Raw genomic sequence first — 23,178 nt, 5'->3', positions numbered from 1 at the left:
CGACATCCCCATATTATCGTTCCATAATGACTGTACATTATGAAGCAACATAACCTTTCTGTAAGAATCCTAGAAAACATAGGTATTTTTCACTATAAACTTTGCATTTTCTTAGGTTTGAATACTACGGCCTTGATTTGATATTTTTGGATAGACTTTACAAATGTTCACAATCTGTTAGAAAAACTTTTCAAATTCTTTTTTTTTCTGTAGAAGTAATTAGTCTATGGGAATTTTTGTAGATAAATCATTTGAAAGTTTTTCAGAGTGTGATCTTTTGAAGAGCTTATCCAAAAATATAAAATCAAGGCCACCATTTCATTTGGTTATATATTATAGTAAATCACTTAAAATCACTGACTGGTTTAAAAATGAAAATATAATAAAGTCATTTTAATTTAAAACATGTTATTTTTTTAAATGTTTATAAAATGTAAATTTTATAGCCTAAACTTGGATGTTTCAATTATTGGGGTATAAGGTGTCCTCCATGGGGTTATACCTTTCTACCTAAGAGTTCATTATTGAAATCTAATGATAGATTTTTGAAATGTTTTAGCTTTGTATTAAAATTGCCCACGATTGGCCTGGAAATTCAGCCCAGTCAAATTGTGTTTAAATTCAATTAAACTTAGTTTAATTGAATTTGCAGGCAGGTAGTGGCCAAATCTATTGAATGTGAGCATTCAGTTGTCTATTTCCAACATTTGTTTCTGGGATTAATCTATTCCGTTGCACTCATCAGGCTGAAATCCAGACTACATTAATGTTAATTTGCTGTCAGTGTTCGAAAAATCTGGACATTGATAAATAGTATAATCAGTGTACGGAGTTTTTGGTCCAAATGCCCTTTATTTATTATTAAGACCACAGGCACTTCACAAACTATTCAATAGTAAAGTCCATCAGACACATTATTTTGTTCTACTTGAAAAGGTGGCTCAAAGTGATTTTATTTTAACTGATTAAAAATCACCTATATTATAGCATTTTGTCTTTTTTTTTCCACATAGAATTTTTACGTCATTTTCAATTCATAATTATAAGTTTTTTGTTTACTCCATACGAACATGCAGCATGCATGTGCTTTTATTCAATATCTGTACTAAACGTGCTGATGTTTTTTTCTCGTGCAGCAAGCTGGCTGTGATCATGTATTGAATTCCAAAGCAAGAAGAGACAAATGTGGGGTCTGTGGGGGCGATAATTCTTCCTGTAAAACCCTGGAAGGGACCTTCAACACAGCACACTATGGTATGTTTATTTTAGTGTCCTCAGCTCGCCTTGTGTGCATTAATCTCTCACACCCCATTTTACTTGTGTTCTCGTATCAACATATATTTTCAGTTACAGATTGATTCCTATGATTAAGTGCCACAAGATTAAAAAAACACATACGGAGTTCATGTGGCATTTCGTGTCATTTGGGCTACAGCTGGAAACTCTTATGGTGTTTTGTAAGGTGTTTTCTATTGCGAAGCCCTGACGAATATGTTGGAGCTTTATAAAGACATTTACAATAGTAATAAACAAGTTCATACAATTTATCCATGGATTAATGTAATTCTTCAGCTTTCAGTGTTGCCAAAAGGTACATGAGGTATGAGCCTACTAAGGCGATTGCTTACTGGGGTTTACTGGTTGACAATGCTTTAAAGCCAGTGTAGAGTTGAAAAAATGTAAGGTTAAGTTCTGAATAAAGAAGTTATGGTCCAACAAAGCCACAAACCAAAAAGGTGCACCTTTGTTTAGTGTCCACAAGAAACAGGTAACGTGTCAACCTAATGCAAGATTTATAAGTTAAAAGATAGAGTCTTTGTATTAAGCCAAAATGTTAGCTGGTTGTCGTGGGCATCAAACAAACACCTTTGATCTGAGGTTGAAAAAATGTAAGGTTAAGTTCTGAATAAAGAAGTTATGGTCCAACAAAGCCACAAACCAAAAAGGTGCACCTTTGTTTAGTGTCCACAAGAAACAGGTAACGTGTCAACCTAATGCAAGATTTATAAGTTAAAAGATAGAGTCTTTGTATTAAGCCAAAATGTTAGCTGGTTGTCGTGGGCATCAAACAAACACCTTTGATCTGAGGTTGTGTTGCGCCAGATTTTCTTTATTTACTGGGAGGGTAACATTGACTGAAGAATAGAAAAGAAAAAGAATGAGAGTTGTAGCAGAGCTCCCAAATGGTGTCCCAGACCTGGACCATAGTCGGTGGGCAGGAGGCCGGCTTCCACACTTCTCCAGGAGTCCATGGCAAACGTACGTGGGAATTAGCGTTCATCACAAGAGTGATGTTAGCAGGATCTGAAAAATAACCCTGATATCTCGGTCCTCCACTTGAAGCCACACACAGGCCTAATGCCTCCTGGGAAATTCTCCATCATTATGACCCTTAGGCCAAACATCCCATTACTGGGCTGCTTCCTCCCACTGATGGAACAGAGGCCATGAATAAGTTAGATGTATAGTCCATCCTAAGATGGCCAACAACAGTGTAGCTTCTCTAGGGAATGTAAAACTAACTTGAAAAGTGAAAATTAGTTCCAGGCTAAACACTGCTTGACAGAACTGATATTAGGGAAAATCTTTATCTTAGAAGTACTCAAATCAGGCATTTGTGCACCACTAGGGTCTAGTTAGACTGCCATGGGAACCTTTGCTTGTTCTGGAATGTGTGTTTTTTATTGTTTTTATAAAAATAAAAATAAAGTACAGGGAGTTGTACAAGGGGAGAAGACACTTGGAATCAGAATGAGGAATAATGCGTGTATTGGTTTTGTGGTGGAAATAGATGGATTCAGTGTTTGAACTGGGCTCCAAAGGGGTTCGGACCAACTCTTTTCATATATTTTTTACAAATTACTTTACCTGCTATCTTTTTAAGGCTAATCCGCTGACATGTCTTTTGCATTTTCTTCTGTTGTTCAAACATTTTGTGATGGCTGCCCTCTAGTGGTTATTTCACACTGAAGAAAATTAACTATATTTATCTGAACTTACTAACTGTATCTTGTGTACTTGACACAAAGTTTAGCATACAGCGTGCTTGAGAGACATTACAGAATGTAATTGTTAATTTTCCTGGTAAAAATTTAATCTTGAATTAAATTCTGCTTTTTGAGTTTGTTTCTATTTTTCTCTGTCACTGCAATGTTACCTCAATTTTTTTATTCAGTAATTGGTGTCTCTGTGCAAGTCTCAGGAATAGAGCTTCTGACTGGAGCAAAACTGCTTCACAGGAAACAATAGAAACCGCAACATCATTTTCTAGATGTCATTGCAGTTTAATGAGAGAAAATATAGCCTGATTTGTGCCTATTGCGGCCATACAGAAAGTCCCAATACAAGGTCAGAGTTCTCTACTGTGATGCTGAAAGAATGATGATGGCTCAAAAATAAAAATAAACAATTAAAATAAAAGATATATAGAAACTGTTGGACCCAAAAATTCAAATTGGGCACCGCCTACCACCCCCACACTGGCTGCACAGCTGATTGGGTATTTAAGAAAAAATGGACAATATCAGGGTTTTATAGTGGATTTCAAATTATATGTAAAAAAAAAAAAGCAAAAATTGAAAGAGTCTCTAAGTCAGCTATGCTTCCAATTTGACTTCTTTGATTTAAATGTAAAGGGACACTATAGGCACCAAGACAACTTCAGTTTATTGAAGTGGTCCGCTTACAGTGTCCCTGTCCCCTTAACCATGTAATGTTTTTGAGAAACCACAATAATTACATTGCAGGGTTAAGACTGCCAACCCAGTAGGAAGTGCCTCTACTGGCTTCCTGATTGACAGCCACTAGAGGCACTTCCTGCTTGCTATATGACTTTTGGTCGCCTAACTGACACTGGACGTCCTCATACTCTACATGAGGAAATCCAGCATCAGTAAAATCGCCGTAGGAAAGCATTGATTTAATGCTTTCTTATGGGGAGGGCCTAACGCACTTGCAGCGCTTGCCCGCATGCGATTTATTACCCACCGGCCGTCGGGTTACGTCGGAAGAGGCGGAGCTCTGTCCCAGCCCTGAGGGAGGTCGGCACTGGAATTGGGTTAGTATAGTAAGGGTAGGCTATAGTATTCCTTATTATAGCCTACCCTTTAAAACTCACTTTGAATTCACACTTTAGTGTATAACCCTGGCTATGTTTTGGGGAAAGAGAAAATACTAAACTGGAAGGGACACAGTAACCCTCGCTCCCCTCCCCACCAAAATCAGAAGTAAAAAAAAATTGCTGTAATATTTATAAATGTTCATTCTATAGCTGGTGAAATATGTGTCATTGGGTTTCAGAATATTCATTGTGTAACACTAAACCTTTATCGATTTAATGAAAGAGTTTTAGAAACCAATCCACACCAAAACCAAAGGGATGCTTTACTAAATATGGAACTGGGGGAATTGACAAGGGAATACAAGATTTTACACCAAGATATAATCATTAGAAAAATATTAAAGCACTGGTTTAATTAGCCTAAAATTTTCATTTCCCTTCTCTTTAATTCCCAGCCAAGTTAAAAAAAATATATAAAATAAATTGCATTTCACATACAACATCTCCAGGAGCATGTTTTATTTTCTTACATGTTGCATGATAATCCAATTTTTTTAAATCAACTTTCTTTTAAGGCTATACAATCATTGTGAAAATTCCTATCGGGGCAGCAAACATTGATATCCATCAACATAGCTATACTGGAGTCCCTGATGACAACTACCTTGGTAAATATTCAAAAAATAAAATAAAAAAATGTTTCTTTAAAAAATATCTTTGGTTTCATAATTCTTAATTGAAGACACTGTTCAAAATGCAAACCATGTGTTATTTTGCATTGTACACAAAGCACTATTTGTAATAGACGACTCAGGGATAAAAATGTGATTTCTTTTTTCATTTGTTTTGCTTTTTTAACAAATGCCAAGAGGCACAGAGGTAGAACTTCTAGAATTATTACTACTGGCATCTATTACTTTGGAATATTTTACAAGAAAATCCAAAGAAAATCTGCCTTTGACTCTTGAAAAATTCTATAAATATATATTCTTCCTGATGTAAATGAAACCCTTAATCCTTAAATAGATAGAACTAGCAATAAAATAATACCATTAGCATACCTAATTAAGACCTTAATTTAATATTGTTGGTTAAGCTTTTCAATGATTTAATATTTTTGGATAAACTTTTAAAATGATTTACTATTTTATAAAATATTTGAGTTTTGTACTATTGTGATTTTTTTTATATATATATATATTTAAATCTTATAATATAATAAACGTTTCATTTATTAGGTTCATTATTAAGTTGTGTAATATTGTATTAAAACATTTGTATATTGTGAATGTTTCGATTTTTTTTACATTTGTTTTTTCGTGTTAAAACACGATAAGAAATGGGTCATTGTTTGATTTATGAACTGCAGAAGAAAAAAAGAAATTACTTGTATAGCACTTTTCTTGTAAAGGGATTAAAAGCATTTTCTGTTTCTGAAAACAAAATAAAAAACAAAAATAGCTTAAAGGACCACTATTGGCACCCAGACCACTTCATCTCAGTGAAGTGGTCTGGGTGCCAGGTCCATCTAGTTTTAACCCTGCAGCTGAAAACATAGCAGTTTCAGAGAAACTGCTATGTTTCACTGAGGGTTAATCCAGCCTCTAGTGGCTGTCTTACTGACTAGAGGCCGCTTCCGCGATTCTCAGTGTGAAAATCACAGAGAGAAGACGCTGGACGTCTATAGGAAAGCATTAAGTAATGCTTTCCTATGGGCGTTTTTAATGTGCGCGCGGCTCTGGCCGAGCATGCACATTCGGCTCCACTCGGGAGCCAATGTCGGAGGGGGAGGAGAGGTCGCTAGTGCCAAGGGAGCACAGCGCTGGATAAAGGTAAGTGGCTGAAGGGGTTTTAACCCGTTCAGCCCAGGGGGAGGTGGGCCATGAGGGTGGGGGGGACCTAAGGACTACATAGTGCCAAGAAAACAAGTTTGTTTTCCTGGCACTATAGTGGTCCTTTAACTCTAAAGGTTAATGTTCGCCATTCCTTTTTGCACTCTTTCAAAGTTTTCTGTTTTTTTATTTCACGTATTCATGTATTTATTTTGCATATACTGTAGTAAGTTCTGTTGGAACAGAAACTTTTGGGTACATGTTATAAAGTTGGTAATGAAATAGATTTTGGTGCTACTTATATTGCATTGTTGTTGTCTGATGTCATAGTCATTGCTTATTAAACAAGTACTGATAACCATTATTGAGTTTTCTAAATATATATTGATGTGCATATTAATTTTGTTTATTGCAGCATTATCTGACAGCCAAGGCAATTTTGTACTCAATGGCAATAATATTGTGTCCACATTTAAGAGGGAAATCACTGTTGGAACAGCAAAGTTAGAATATAGTGGGTCAGACAATGTAATTGAACGAATAAATTGCACTGACCAACTGGACGTAGAACTAATTCTGCAGGTAATGTATTTACGGCTATCGTTATATTTTCAGATATTATAGGAATTTGCCAGCTTTTTCAGTTGAAGAATGCACCTAAGGATGGGAGCTATTTAATTACCAAATGTTTTTAACTCTTGGAAAAAGAAGTGGGATATAAATATTTGTTTCCTAAGCCCTCGTCTCAAAAAAGTAAAAGTGCCGTGAGTTTACACTTACACGATACAGTTCCCTGCCTGGCTCAGAGTAATGAGTGTTGCATATCGTCCCGAAGGAGTTAAATGCTTATTATGGGGGGATCATTTACTGTCTAATCTATTGTATTTTAATTGACTGAAACTAAACTTTAATGTAGATCATAGTGTGCTGCCTTGTACATTCTAACGGTGATCACTGCGCAGGAAATGCAAGTATTTGAGGGCTGTGGAAATTGTACAAAAGTGCATTTGTTTTATCTTTTTACCTATCGGTAGCCCAATTATCATATCTCTCATAACTATGTACTTGTCATGACACCGCAAATGATTTCAGATTGGGGAACCTGCCTAGAGGCCTGGACATTGATAGGGTTGTTCACTAAACTCAGAATGTGTGCTCATTAAATCCAAATGAAAAAACTAAGGCAGAAAAACAGATCTGGTTAAATTATCCAACTGGATTATAGTCAGATATTTTTGCCTCAGTTTTAGTTTTTTTTTCTAAATATCTTTTTATTTAGAGTTCGGTTCATGAATGAGAGGAAACACGTAGGTGTCAGGCATAATAGTCAGTAAAGTGGTTTCCGAGATACGCAGATCTCAAGTTTAGCCGCAAGTATGAGACATGCAAGTCTCGGTTTGGCATGTCAACATAGTTTACAAGTGCAAACAGACACACAGGTTTCAGGCACAAAAGTGAGTGAATCGGTTACCGAGATGTGCAAATCTCTACTTTAGCACCAAGTAACAGGCACGTAGGTCTCGGTTTAGGATGACACTATAGCTCACAGGTGCGTTACAATAGAGTTGCCATGTCTATTATATATCACGGACACCCCGCACTTTGCTTCGTCTGACTTATGTGTTAAAGGATCACTATAGTGTCAGGAAAACATAGCGGTTTTCCTGACACTATAGTGCCCTCAGGGTGCCCCCACCCTCAGGGTCCCCCTCCCGTTAAAACCCCTTCAGCAGCTTACCTTAATCCAGCGCTGGTGACCTCTCCTCCCCCGCCGACGTAATCTCCCCTGTCCGACATCAGCTTTCCTATGGACGCTCTGCATGATGAATGTGAAATGTGCCTCCAGCGTCGCAGATGCGCCTCTAGTGGCTGTCCGGAAGACAGCCACTAGAGGCTGGATTAACCCCAAATGTAAACATAGCAGTTTCTCTGAAACTGCTATATTTGCATCCGAAGGGTTAAAACCTGAAGGACCCTGCACTCAGACAACTTCATTGAGCTGAAGTGGTCTGGGTGACTATAGTGTCCCTTTAACCTTGTGACCAGATTTCCCTGTATTTGTCTGAGGTGTTAGCTGCAACCATGTTGAGTTCCTCTATTGCCCTGAGTTCATCCATCTGGGAGAACCAGGTAGTCAAGGGTGGAGTGACTGTTTGCTTCCAAAATTGTGGGAGCACTTGTTTGGCCACATTTAGGATTCTTAGTAGTTAGTGTCTTCTTGTAGCGGGATCTGGTGGGGTTTGTGTGGTGTAAAAAGCATTGCTTCTGGGTTTAGGGGGGGGTGGTGTATCTGAGAATGTCGTAGGTTTGTCATGTATCCCTCTCCAGAAGGGTTGGATGACCTCACATTCCCACCAAAGGTGGAGCGTGGTGCCGACCTCCTTTTCGCATCTCCAGTAGAGGTTAGAGTGATCAGGGTCTATGGTATTCAGTAGTACCGGTGTACAATACCAGTGTGTCATAAGTTTGTACGCCGCTTCTTGGGTCTTGCTGAAGACCGAGCAGTAATGCGCTTAGTAGCACTTCTTCCCCCAGTCTCCGTCCGTAAAGGCCTTACCTAAGGCTGTTTCCCATTTCCCAATGAACCTTGGCTTCTCTGTCAGGATTTTCCTCTGTAGCATGGAATATAGCAGTGATTTTCCATGCGGATCTCAGTCCATGCACATGCGCTCGAAGGTGGTGGGGTCACATGTCAGTGTCCCGCCCGTAAGGAGGGTGCGAATGTAGCTCTGTAGTTGTCTGTATCTGAGGCTCTGGAGGAAGGTGGGGTTGCCCCCTTCCAGCAAGTCCCGCCTCAGTTTTCTTATTCAAGTTTAATTAGTAAAAATTCAGAGTTTACTGAATAATTTTTAAAGGTTTTCACCCTCTGTCTCCCCTATAGTGTGTGTACATGGTGACTGTGTGTGTATGGTGTGTACAATGTTTGTGATTTTTGCTGATGGTTGCTGGCTTTGTGTAATGTATAAAATGTGTGATATTTGCTGACAGTATGTGTGGTGATAAACATTCAAAACTCCAGTGATACATTCAAACATTTTGGCAACCTGCCCCATTAGTGTTACCCAATGGGTCTTGTAAAACATGTCCTCTTCCATTACAGTCAAAACATTTCAATTCATGTGTATAGATCAAGTAGAAGCAGTATCTGGAACGTGACGAAACCTTGTAACAAAATATCTAAGCTGCAGCTTGTAACAAAAGTCTTTATTAAATCAAACCATAAATCTGACACACTCCAAGACCCCCAAACTAATTACATTTGAAATTAGCAGGTATTCATAGGATTGATTAGTTTGAATATGTGCTAAGTTCAGCAGGAAACATCTTAGGTGGTGGGGTATTGGCATGTGTCCGATTTATGGTGAAGACTTTAACTACAAGCTGCTGCTTGGATATTTTGTTACAGTGTGTGTAGTGTATGTTTGTGTACTCTGTTTTGCCCCCACCTGCTGGGCTTTTTGCTTTGGTACCTAGTGGTCCTTTGGGGGTTAAAGTCTGTGATGGGAGAGCATGCAGTCTGCAACTCCAGCATTTGCAAATTGCGACCCACAGTGATCTCTCCCTGGTAGTTCTGGCACTGTGTGAGTCAGAGTGCAGTCGCAAGCCTGCACTCTGACTTATTAGTGAGTGTTGAACCATGAGAGAGCAATTACTGTGGTCTGCACCTGCCGGCAGTGCAGACCACACAATGCCTGCCCTAGCTCTGTCCACCCTATAACAGCCTTGCCGTTTGCCCATGGTAAGGCAGAAGGCAGAAAAAACTGCATGTCTCAGGTGTCAGGTGATAGAAATTCTACATCCATAACAATATCCCCAAATGACTGATGTTTTGGTAGAATTCTAATACAAGTTCTCAAACTTGCAAACTTGGGTTGGTGTTAATGACATGTAATCAGAGTTTATTGTTTTCTTTCCAAGGTTTTGTGCGTGGGAAACCTGTACAACCCAGATGTACGTTACAGCTTTAGTATCCCAATTGAAGCTAAAACCGAACAATTTTCATGGGATCCTTACGGACCTTGGCAACCCTGTAACAAAATGTGTCAAGGTAAAAAGGCCAATTATTTAGAAATACTGTGTGTATTAACTGAGCCTTTGTTAACTAAAGATATTATTGTTTTAAAAACAGAACCTGTTATTTTAGGCAATCACAACTTGCTAAGAAGCAATCAATGCTTTGTTTTCAGAGATATTTTGACCTTAATGAATGGAAGTCACCATAGTCCCAACTATTAAAAATTATTTTCTCTCTAGGGATGCGAAGAAGGAAGATGGTATGCCTACGTAGAAGTGACAGGATGGTAGTTTCTGAGCAGAGGTGTGAGCATTTGTCTCGTCTGGACTCAGCAACGGAGCAGTGCAATTCAGAATGTCAGTTAAGGTAAATCAGAACAGAGAAATATTTTTTAGCCTTTATAACATTGGTGGTTTATCTGCGTACTATTAATGTCTACATCGTGCCCCCAACGTTGGCGTCCATAGAAGTGGGACGAGGATGGGAGGGGAATGAATGGGGTGGACCAGTGATAAAATCGTTTTACTGGCTCCACCCAAAAGGGAGCAGATCCACCTGGAAAGGGGGCGGATCTGCCCAAATTACAGCAGTCTCACATTAATGAAAGCCAGGCTGTCTGCCAATAAAGCTGGTCAGCCCACTGAGGGCAGGACTGTAGGGATCACTGACCCAGGCCCCTAGAGCCCTGAGGTAACCCTACACTTTTTGGGACAGTTCCTTGGTATCCTCAAAAGAAGGATACGAGGGAACCTGAGATTTTGGACTACACCCACCGAATTTAGAACTGTTGTGTTACAACACTTACAACATAACATTTCAAAAGGATCTGTCATTCTGTAAGTAACAAGCTTATATAACAAACAAGCCGTGGTAACCCACCAATTTGCACATAGAATCTTTGATAAGGTTATAAATTTTAATTTCTAGGTTATTTCTGAGCCTCGTTTGCTGATGCCTAAATAGTCTAAAAAGCATGGCATCATTACAGTGTAAGGTGATCAAACTCAAGGAAACAATAAGGGATTTTCAATTAGTTTTATATTTTTTTATTTGTTTTATTTTTTTTGCATCATAACTTTGATTTTTAAATGTTTTTATTTTCGCGACACAATACATTTATGAAACTTTCCACCATATTTTTCAAAACAAAAGTGTTTTGTTTCACTTCTAAATTTGGTCTTCTGACGTGGACATTTTTTTTTTTTTTAAGACAAGCTAAATTTATTATGAAGAAAACTAACTTTTTAGAACAGTTCTGGAAAACAAAGTGCTTGCATGAAGAGCTTAGGGGAACTAAATATGCATAACAAATAACAAACTGTGCTGAAATCAAAATTAGCCGCAGTTTATACCAATATGACTAGTCTAATTCAAGTTTAAAGGAACACTATAGGGTCAAGAACACAAACATGTACAGTTGCAAGAAAAAGTATGTGAACCCTTTGGAATGATATGGATTTCTGCACAAATTGGTCATAACATGTGATCTGACCATCATCTAAGTCACAACAATAGACAATCACAGTCTGCTTAAACTAATAATCACACAAAGAATGAAATGTTGCCATGTTTATATTGAACACACCATGTAAACATTCACAGTGCAGGTGGAAAAACTATGTGAACCCCTAGACTAATGACATCTCCAAGAGCTAATTGAAGTGAGATGTCAGCCAACTGGAGTCCAATCAATGAGATGAGATTGGAGGTGTTAGTTACAGCTGCCCTGCCCTATAAAAAACACACACCAGTTCTGGGTTTGCTTTTCACAAAAAGCATTGCCTGATGTGCATGATGCCTCGCACAAACGAGCTCTCGTAGAAGACCTACGATTAAGAATTGTTGACTTGCATAAAGCTGGAAAGGGTTATAAAAGTATCTCCAAAAGCCTTGCTGTTCATCAGTCCACGGTAAGACAAATTGTCTATTAATGGAGAAAATTCAGCACTGCTGCTACTCTCCCTAGGAGTGGCCGTCCTGTAAAGATGACTGCAAGAGCACAGCGCAGACTGCTCAATGAGGTGAAGAAGAATCCTAGAGTGTCAGTTAAAGACTTACAAAAGTCACTGGCAAATGCTAACATCCCTGTTAGCGAATCTACAATACGTAAAACACTAAACAGGAATGGATTTCATGGGAGGATACCACAGAGGAAGCCACTGCTGTCCAAACAAAACATTGCTGCACGTTTACAGTTTGCACAAGAGCACATGGATGTTCCACAGCAGTACTGGCAAAATATTCTGTGGACAGATGAAACCAAAGTTGAGTTGTTTGGAAGAAACACACAACACTATGTGTGGCAAAAAAGAGGCACAGCACACCAACATCAAAACCTCATCCCAATTGTGAAGTCTGGTGGTGGGGGCATCATGGTTTGGGGCTGCTTTGCTGCGTCAGGGCCTGGACAGATTGCTATCATCGAAGGAAAAATGAATTCCCAAGTTTATCAAGACATTTTGCAGGAGAACTTAAGGCCATCTGTCTACCAGCTGAAGCTCAACAGAAGATGGGTGTTGCAACAGGACAATGACCCAAAGCATAGAAGTAAATTAACAACAGAATGGCTTAAACAGAAGAAAATACGCCATCTGAAGTGGCCCAGTCAGACTCCTGACCTCAACCCGATTGAGATGCTGTGGCATGACCTCAAGAAAGCGATTCACGCCAGACATCCCATGAATATTGCTGAACTGAAACAGTTCTGTAAAGAGGAATGGTCAAGAATTACTCCTGACCGTTGTGCATGTCTGATCTGCAACTACAGGAAACGTTTGGTTGAAGATATTGCTGCCAAAGGAGGTTCAACCAGTTATTAAATCCAAGGGTTCACATACTTTTTCCACCTGCACTCAGTGGTGTATCCTGGTTTTGTGCTGCCCTAGGCAGGACAAAACTCAGGCACCCCCCCCCCCCCCCCGCGTCACCCCCACCCAACCTTTTCCCCCGCCCCGCATTCTAAATACACACACACACATTCACTGACAGATTTGCATACACTAGTTAACAGAAACACACACTCGCTAACAGAAACACACACACACACACTAACAGACACACTCACACTCACTAGCAGACACAAACTAGCAGACACACACTCACTAACATACACACACACTCACAGGCAAACACACACACTAACAGACACACACAGTCAGACACACACACTAACAGACACACACATTCAGACACACACACACTTACTAACAGACACACACACTCACAGGCAAACACACTAACAAAAACACACTAACAGACACACACACTAACATACACACACTAACAGACACACACAGTCAGACACACACACACTAACAGACACACACAGTCAGACACACACACACTCAATAACAGACACACAAACTCACAGGCAAACACACTAACAGAAACACACTAACAGACACACACACTAACAGACACACACAGTCAGACACACACACACACTCACTAACAGACACACACACTCACAGGCAAACACACTAACAGAAACACACTAACAGACACACACACTAACAGACACAGACACAGACTAACAGACACACACACTAACAGACACAGACACACACACTAACAGACACACACACACACACTCACCCACCCACATTAACACATTTTTTAAAATGTATTTAAACACCCACCCCCCAGCCTCCTTACCTTTGGGAATGCTGGGGGGGGGGTGTCTCTTCCTCCCTGGTGGTCCAGTGGCTGCTGGGCGAGCGGCACTGGCTGGCGGCGAGGGAGCCCTTCCTCTGAGCTGTCTGCTCAGCTCCCTCACGCGCCTCAGAGTGAGGCTGGGAGCCGGAATATGACGTCATATTCCGGCTCCCAGCCTCACTCTGCAGCGCGCGAGGGAGCTGAGCAGACAGCTCAGAGGAAGTGCTCCCTCGCCATCCGCCCACCAGCGCCGCCCGACCGCCCAGCAGCCCGCCGGCAGCCCAGCATGTCTGTTAGCCGCAAGGCTAACAAGATATTTGCCTTGGGCATTTGGGGGCGGCTTTTTTTGCCTCCCCCTGGAAAATGCCGCCCAAGGCAAATGCCTTGTTTGCCTCGCGGCTAATACGCCCCTGCCTGCACTGTGAATGTTTACATGGTGTGTTCAATAAAACATGGCAACATTTTATTCTTTGTGTGTTATTAGTTTAACCCCTTAAGGACACATGACGTGTGTGACATGTCATGATTCCCTTTTATTCCAGAAGTTTGGTCCTTAAGGGGTTAAGCAGACTGTGATTGTCTATTGTTGTGACTTAGATGATGATCAGATCACATTTTATGACCAATTTGTGCAGAAATCCATATCATTTCAAAGGGTTCACATACTTTTTCTTGCATCTGTATTTCTGAACCTATAGTGTTATAACCAGCATCTAACTTGCCCCCAAAATATAACAAAATGTTACTTTTATTCCAACCTGCTGCTGCTGGCTCTGCCCCTCATCTACCCGCTTGACTGACATCATCAGAAGTGGTGTTCTGAGCCAATCACAAATCAAATGTTACTAAAAATACTAAATATAGAGTAACTGCCATTGAAACCAATGGAATGTCACTCAGCACCCAAAATAGGATTTGTTTTAGCCCTGAGAAATCTTCCCCATTTTTATTTTGTTATAATTGGAGCTGGATCATATACGAAAGTATACAGTAAGTTCTGAAAGCCCACAGTAAATACTTGCAGAAACTATAGAGTTTCTGAATTTTACAGACATAAGTCAAATAGCAAAAAACAAAATTATAGACTGGACAGATGAGGTGGGTGCATGTTTGCAGGTTTCTGGGGGTTAAACTGGGGTACATAGAAATTGGGTTAAAGAAAAGTATATAATTCTATGGGCCAACATGATTCTTGTTATGGATAAACTACCACTCAACTCTTCAGGATTCAACTTAACCAATAAATGTCCTCATCTCTTTTTGTATTAACTTCATTCTCACCTTTGCAGTCCCTGCCTCGGAAATACCACTCTCATCTCCTGTATTTGTTTGTCAAATGTTATACTGTCTCTGACGTATTTGGCCTTTGTCTTTTTACGTGTACTAATTGTACCCATGTACATGAGTGCGTTGGAGCTGTACAGATAAAGTATAACAAACTTGTACTAGCATGTACAATTAGGATCTGTGGCATATTTATGACCATATCACCGTCTCCGGTTTTGACTGAAGCTAGTGACTCAGCTGATATGTCTGGTAGTTTTAATAATCAGCAAGTTGTTATTGTTATTATTATTATTATTACTCCATAACATGTCAGGCTTAAAACATATTTAGCTTCATGTAACAGTTTGTGTCTCTAGGTGGTATGTTGCGGGCAAAAGTGAATGCACCTCACAATGCGGACCAGGTCATCGAACGCTAGACATAAGGTGTATGAAATATTCTGCTAAAGGGTCAACTACTCCAGTGGACGATAAATTCTGTGCCAGTTTTCCAAAACCTGCAAATCGAGAGCGATGCAACGGTGACTGCCTTTCATCCAGTTGGCATTATACAGAATGGTCTCAGGTCAGTTCAGCACTGAGTTTAGCAAAGTGAAATGCACCACTCAAATAGTAACATAGTATTATAGGTAGAAGAAACTCAATGGGCTTTATTCTTAGATCATTAAGCTATTAATACATTGCATAACAACTATAAGCAGTAGAAAGAGGGAAGTGCTCATGCCATTGTACAGAACACTGGTGAGACCTCACTTGGAGTACTGTACACAGTACTGGAGACCCTATCTTCAGAAGGATATTGATACCTTAGAGAGAGTTCAAAGAAGGGCTACTAAACTGGTTCATGGATTGCAGGATAAAACTTACCAGGAAAGGTTAAAAGATCTTAACATGTATAGCTTGGAGGAAAGACGAGACAGGGGGATATGATAGAAACATTTAAATACATAAAGGGAATCAACACAGTAAAGGAGGAGACTATATTTAAACGAAGAAAAACTACAACAACAAGAGGACATAGTCTTAAATTAGAGGGACAAATGTTTAAAAATAATATCAGGAAGTATTACTTTACTGAGAGGGTAGTGGATGCATGGAATAGCCTTCCAGCTGAAGTGGTAGAGGTTAACACAGTAAAGGAGTTTAAGCATGCGTGGCATAGGCATAAGGCTATCCTAACTATAAGATAAGGCCAGGGACTAATGAAAGTATTTAGAAAACTGGGCAGACTAGATGGGCCGAATGGTTCTTATCTGCCGTCACATTCTATGTTTCTATGTTTCTATAAAAGCCATAAAAAAAAATTTTTTACGCTACCAGCTTTCATTTTATATAGATAGAAACAAGATCACTGGTATTTCCCCATAGATGCTAGTAGGAGTTCAGTAATTTAATTACTGTTCAAAGATAAGCTTGTCTTATCTAATAAACTAATCTACTAAAATCTACCTTTTAACTTGAATTAAAAATTAACCAGAAAATGATTTTTAATGCGATTGTGTTTTATGATTATTTTATAATAATAATAATTGCAAGTAAAATAAAGTAAGTAATATTAGGAGTGATTCTGTACAGCTAGTGCATAGGTTATATAGGGGATGTAATCGTTTACAATAATGCTGTACAAACATATACTTACCAAAGTCTTTTTGACCATGTGAATTGCAGTGTTCTAAGAGCTGTGGCAGAGGAGTTCAAGTAAGAGAAGCTTACTGTATGAACAATTTTGGTCGTCGCTTGGCAGACAGCGAATGCAATGAACACAGAAAAGTTGTAACACAGAGCTGCAGCGAGCACTCTTGCCCAGTGTGGTCTGCAAGTGAATGGAGTGAGGTAAGATCTGGTTAGTAGAACTATAAGTACATATGTCATGCTGGATAGCATTCAATTTGTCACACAATTTATTAAAAATACACACTTGTGCGTAAATGAATAACTTCCATTAAATGATCTGAAAAGTGGATGTGAGGTAAGGTTCTTGCGAACGTCTTTTGAATACAATGTCTTAATCACTTGGATCAGAATTGGCTATAATATCTCCAGTTGTTTTAAGAAGATCCAAGAGTCCCTCTTTTATGGTGATTTTTTAGATTTTGCTAATTTTTCAGTTCTCTACAATTTGATATTTTGTGAATAAACCCTTCGCCATTTTCAGCCAGTGATCACAACTAGTGATCTAGTAAGAACCTTTTTCAATATAGTTTTTTTAATCACAACCTATAAAGGAGCTTCGACTACTCTGCTATTTATTGTCTTTTGCACAAACCACTATTCCTATTTTCTATATATTTTATTTTATAAACGGAGCACGAGTTCAGAACGTTATCTGAGATGTGATTGATGAACTGATAGCACCTCTATTTTTTAGTGTCTTGTGACGTGTGGGAAGGGCATCAAGCGCCGACACGTGTCATGCCAATTAAATGATGAACAACTCAAGGACAATTATTGTGACTCAAACAACAAGCCCGAATCAGTCAGACACTGTGAGCTGCAAGAATGTGCTTCATGGCAAGTAGGACAATGGGGACCTGTGAGTAAAACGTAGATATTTTGAACTTGATATAAAATCCTTAAATTGATTTAAGGTTCAATGATTAAATAATTCAGTAATAACAAACTAGGGGTGTTTACGTTGGATAGATTATTGTGAGAGTTTGTTCAGAGATATGGGGCTATTTGAGTAACAGTGAGTTGTAATGAGTTGCACATTTTTCAAGCAGATTGTAAACTCACTAAAACAGAATACACTTATAACAATGAATACAAATATTCAAGTGCATACATACATGTGTTTTTCCACTGTCCAATGAAAAACTTTGAAGAATGTTCATTGTATTACCTATAGATTTTAAGGACCATCACATTGTAGGACAAGTTTCTTAAGAAAGTAACCAATGCAATTAAATTATACTATTACAAGAAATTGGATTTTGTGACACAAACGTGTTCCAACAAGCTATTGAACGAATGGGCCATCTTAAAGTTGAATTTATTACTTTTTTTAGTATGTATATTTATACATTTTATTATGATTATAAATCATTAGTAATATTGGTATATTTTATTGATATCAAATAATTTATGTAACACTTTGTTTCATAGTATTCATGCTGTTGGTTTAGTTACCAAATTATTATCCTTTTCTTATCTTTATTGCCATATTACGTTGTTTACTTTCTTAAAATTCTATGCAATCAAATAGTTATTAGCTTGATGTAACAAGATGCAAACGATGTTTCAAAACAGTGTACTGTTACGTGTGGACGCGGGTATCAGCTGCGTACAGTCAGATGTCTTCTTGGAAGCCGTGGGACAACTTTGGATGAACGTGAATGTAATGCTGCTTCTCGTCCCTCTGATAGTCAGGTAGATTAAGTTGTAATTTATATTCCAAATTTTACCACCTAAAAACAAATGCATTCCGACTAATATGCAAGTATATTGCTAAAGCTGTGATTTATACGTATAGGTTGATGTCAACAAAAACAGAGATTATTCATGAAACCAGAAGTTGTTTGGGCATGGCCACCAGAGAATTGGAAACATTCTTAAACTTAATTTCCGGTTTAACTATTTTCCGGTTTTAAGAATGCTTTCAAGTTTGGTTATTTTGGTCTAGAATTTTTAATTTCTCGTCAATTTGCAACACTTACCATTTTAGTGAATAACCATGAAAGTATTAAAATTGATTTTATGATATCAGTGTTTATTTCCCCATTTTTTGTCTTAATTCAGGATTGTGAAAGGCAAACATGCCTCGTGCATTCCCATGTAGTCCCTACTTTACCTCCTGTCCATCAATTGCACAAAAATACAGAGTGGCGATATGGTTCATGGACTCCAGTAAGTATAATTTTTTTATAATTTCCTGCTTGTTAGTATCAATATTGTTGATGAGTGTGATGTTTTAATATAAAATGAAATTATTTGACACTTTCTTTCATTGTGTTTACAAAAACTGATGGTATTGTATTCCTTAGTATTTGGAGTACACACTGTGTATCTGGTGCTTAACTTCATAGAGAACTATAACTTCATATATCTCCTACAATATCTGTAATAAGTAAAAACACCAGCTGAGTCTTATTGTGTTTAGATGCATGTGGTTTTCTTATGCTCAAGTGAGTCTGACCAGTTGTGTGATTGAATGGAACCCTATACCCTTCTGTCTAAGTCAGCACATTATAGAATCTGGGTACAGGATTTACAATATGTATTTGTTTATTAAGTTTTTCTCAGAGTCATTACAGAAAAGTAACTACATAAAATTATGATAAATAGATAATGTTTTCATCACATAACTGAACGAGAATTGAAAGAGTATATAGACCTGATAAATCTTTTTATTTATACTTTGCAGTGCTCTGCTTCTTGTGGAAGAGGTAACCGTGCTCGCTATGTGAGCTGTAGAGATATCTATGGTGGAGTCGCCGATGAGTCATATTGTTCCCACTTACCACGACCAACTGAGGTTTCCAGTTGCTTTACCCCTTGTGGAGAATGGCAGTCAGGGGAGTGGTCTCCTGTAGGTATTACTAAATCTTTCCACTCTACTACTGCTGATAATGTTTACGATCAGCGTTTATCGACAGTTTAAATTACTGTTGCTGTTTTTTTAACAGTGTCCGATAACCTGTGGAAATGGAAGGGTAATACGACAGGTTGTTTGTATTCGATATCATGAAAGAATAGAAGATGCCAATTGTGATCCAGAGAATCAACCCGTAAAAGAACAAGAATGTAACATGGCACCATGCAAGGCTTACAACCATTACGCTGACAATCATGATTACCCAGTAAGAGTCCCACAGCCCGAACATAAACCCACATTTAGAAGATATGAGGAACCTGACAATGAAAACCAAAGAAACAACCCTTCTGCTCATGGTACACAGTGGAGAACAGGTCCATGGGGAGCAGTAAGTAATACTGTAATAACCCACCTAACCTTTACATCTACATTGTTTGCAAGTCACCTGGGCATGTGATGTATCTTGAGGTCTAAGGTGGGATTCAGAATTGTAACTTTTTGTTTACTTTTTTTTTCTTAGTGTTCAAGCACATGTTCAGGTGGATTTGAGCGCAGGGTTGTTGTATGTCAAGATAAAGAAGGAAGGAGTAGTAGTTTATGTGACCAGTCCACTAGACCAGCAGAATCGAGGCACTGTGACTCTGGATCTTGTCCTAGGTGGAACCACGGAATCTGGGGAGAAGTAAGAAAAATATTATAACTGAATGTTCACTAAACACATTTAGAACTGAATGTCTGTTGAAGTCCATATGTCAAACCTTACTTCAAATCTTTGAATGCCATAGGTTTGCTTTTTATTCTAGCCTTAATCATCATAACATTTTGTTTTATAACCAAGATTATCTTTTGTTCTACCTATGAATCCTACATTTCTTCATAGTATCTAAGTCACAACTAATGTCATTCCAGTAGTTGACACCCACTAATAGTTACACTATCCTGTTTTTAAGACGGTTAAAAAAAAACTTTCTTATCTCATCAAATGTCTTATGTTCTGCACTGTTAATAGCCTTTTAGACCCCGCAGGAGCTTCTTGTGTGTGATTAAAGTTCAATTTACAGAGCAGGTTGTTAAGCAAATTAAACCATGCAGGCTGTGTCAGTCACAGCCAGGTGAGGTGTGGCTATGGTTGCATAAACCGAATGAAAAGTGATTATAACTCCTGGGGCTACAGGGGCCTTATTATATAATATTAAATATTAAAGCTTTACCTCTGTACATACGCTCCCCTAGTTCAAAATGCTATATGACAATCTAATGTTTTATTCGCTATATACAATGCAAGTGAAACCACGTATAATTTAGTCCCTTCTAAATGCTTGTTTTTGCTGAGTCAAATGCCAATTTGTATGAGCATCGTCCTTAACTACTTTATGTGAAAAAAATTTAACGCAAAATAAAGACTGTCAAAAAAAGTATATTAAAAAAAAGATTTGACTGAAAATTATTTGACAGTCAGGTCAGGGAATAATTTTATCGAAATAATGATGCATTTTATAATATTTTTAGAAACAAATATATGAAAATAAGTTATTGTGCACATGTATATCATATATCTATGGAGATTAATGTACAAATATGTCCTTTCTTTAATTTCCAGTGTACTAAAACATGCGGAGGTGGAGTGAAAACAAGATTAGTGATTTGCCAGCTGACCAGTGGGCAGATTTTGGGCGATCAGAATTGTGAAATTCTTAACAAACCACCACAAATGGCACAGTGTAACACACATGCATGCCCTGTTGATGCTCTATGGCATCATGGACCATGGAAATCGGTACGATAGTCTTAATTCTACATTTTATACACAGTTTTTATCAGTAGATAATACTGTAAAAGGTGCACATAATAATTAATATGTAAAGCAAATATATTTAATTTTGTTATATGTTAATATATTTGTATGAAGAAAGTGTTTTTGTCTTTCTCCCATGTCCCCTTCTTCTCTTAATATATATATATATATATATATATATATATATATATATATATATATATATATATATATATATATATATATATCTATCTATATATATATATATATATATATATATATATATATATATATATATAATTACATTTGAGTGGTGCTGTAAACATTCTAAAGAAGCCTATTACTGAAGGGGCTAAATTGACCGAACATTCCGAGTTCTTAAGTTCGATCACTAAACAGTAAAAACATTACAACTGAACATTCGGCTGTGATCAGTAATGTAATTTGTTTTAGTGCATTAGGGAAATTTTTATTGGTCAGATTCTTTTTATATTGCTAAAATATTTGTTACCTATAACAGATAATGCAATTATTTTTGACGCATTGTGTCACGGTGCCTACATTTAGTACAAATCATACTAAAGAGACATTTTGTTAATAATTACTGTAATAATAAATGTGAATTAATATTTAATTTATTATAAAGAAAACCTATTGTAAAACTATAGTGTCTTTTATGTATAGAATGCAATTGCCTTGTGGTGTTCAATTAATACATTATCTACTATTAACAGCATCTTTGTTAATGCCTAACCTTAAGTCCCGTGTGTAACCTGCAACAACAAAAAATCTGTGTGCCAAAAATGTTTCTAAAATGTATTTAACTTTGTTGCAACTTGTATGTAGAATGTCAAAGAGTCCAAGGTTATCACACTACACTAATACTAATTTGTAACATTCAAAAATACTCTCAACACATTAATGTTTATTGTTTTGTTTTTTTGTAGATTATATTTTATAGAGTAAAATACACTCACTATACATATATCTCAATTAAACATTATATCCGGAACAAAAATACACTACATGACCAAAAGTATGTTCACACTGCATTGTTGGACATTTCATCCAAAAATCATGGACATCTGGTCCTCATTGCTGCTATAATGCCATCCATACTTCTATGAATGCATTCCACTAGATGTTGAAACACTGATGCATTGACCTACCTCCATTCTCTTACAACATGCATTTGTGAGATTTTTAACTGGTGTTGGACATGTTGGTTAATGGAGTTGTCATTTTGGATAATGGAACACTCCAAGCACCATAACCACTATATGTGCTCTGGTACCTCTCGTTGAAAGTAGTCAAACTGATTTAGAACATTTTGACTTCTTACTTGGGGTCTGCCAGATGATGTCCCCTGGCTCCTCTGTGCAGCCAGAGGAGCTGGAAGCTCCTGGAGGCTTTGATTAGCTCTCCAGTGCTAAGCCTTGCAGTGCAGAGCTAGCTAATTGACTGAAAGCTTCAACTGATTGCTCTCAGCTAATGTGTTAAGCCCTGCACCACTGGGTTTAGAAAGAGAGCATCTGGAATCTTAAAGGCTGCAGTGGAGACAGGGATCACTACTCGGTAGACCCCAAGTAAGATGTCAAACTGTTCCAAAATGATATAGTGTTCTCATGACTTAAGCAAAATCCATAGTTTTCCATCAAGATGCCAGTTGGTGAATTCCAGAGAAATTATATCCAATAGTCCTGAATCCAGTGGTGGCAAGCTTTTAACTAGATATCAAACATGGTGAACTTTGGCTTGTGGCTTCTTATTCACTCTTAGAAATGAATTTAATATGCTCCTTCTAACTCTTAACCATTCATGTCCTGGCGGCATCTGGTGAAAGCGCCACTTTGAAAGTCAGTGAGTTCTACTGTAGCAACCATATTACTTCTTAACATTTACGTGGAAATTAAATGGTTTTGTGCTTGACACCTGTCATCAATGACAATGGCAGAAATGGCCAAATACACTAATTAGAATGGGTCCCTATATACCTTTGGCCATGTAGTGTACTAAACCCTAT

At 38.0% G+C, this 23,178-nt stretch overlaps 1 protein-coding gene across 1 annotated transcript in view; it reads left to right on the top strand.

Annotated features, from left to right (window-relative positions):
- Positions 1–23,178, top strand: part of ADAMTS20 (ADAM metallopeptidase with thrombospondin type 1 motif 20) — a 215,325-nt gene that overhangs the window by 119,573 nt on the left and 72,574 nt on the right. The window contains exons 15-28 of the mRNA XM_063446941.1: positions 1,137–1,254; positions 4,636–4,728; positions 6,308–6,474; positions 9,811–9,940; positions 10,147–10,273; positions 15,205–15,412; positions 16,516–16,680; positions 17,216–17,380; positions 18,097–18,216; positions 18,586–18,693; positions 19,211–19,375; positions 19,473–19,769; positions 19,902–20,063; positions 20,982–21,158. Of these exons, the coding sequence (XP_063303011.1) occupies positions 1,137–1,254; positions 4,636–4,728; positions 6,308–6,474; positions 9,811–9,940; positions 10,147–10,273; positions 15,205–15,412; positions 16,516–16,680; positions 17,216–17,380; positions 18,097–18,216; positions 18,586–18,693; positions 19,211–19,375; positions 19,473–19,769; positions 19,902–20,063; positions 20,982–21,158 (2,202 nt within the window). The remainder of the gene's footprint in view (positions 1–1,136; positions 1,255–4,635; positions 4,729–6,307; positions 6,475–9,810; positions 9,941–10,146; positions 10,274–15,204; positions 15,413–16,515; positions 16,681–17,215; positions 17,381–18,096; positions 18,217–18,585; positions 18,694–19,210; positions 19,376–19,472; positions 19,770–19,901; positions 20,064–20,981; positions 21,159–23,178) is intronic.

This window comes from Pelobates fuscus, chromosome 3, assembly GCF_036172605.1.
Source record: "Pelobates fuscus isolate aPelFus1 chromosome 3, aPelFus1.pri, whole genome shotgun sequence".
NCBI lineage: Eukaryota > Metazoa > Chordata > Amphibia > Anura > Pelobatidae > Pelobates > Pelobates fuscus.
This window is presented reverse-complemented; position numbering and strand designations above follow the sequence as displayed.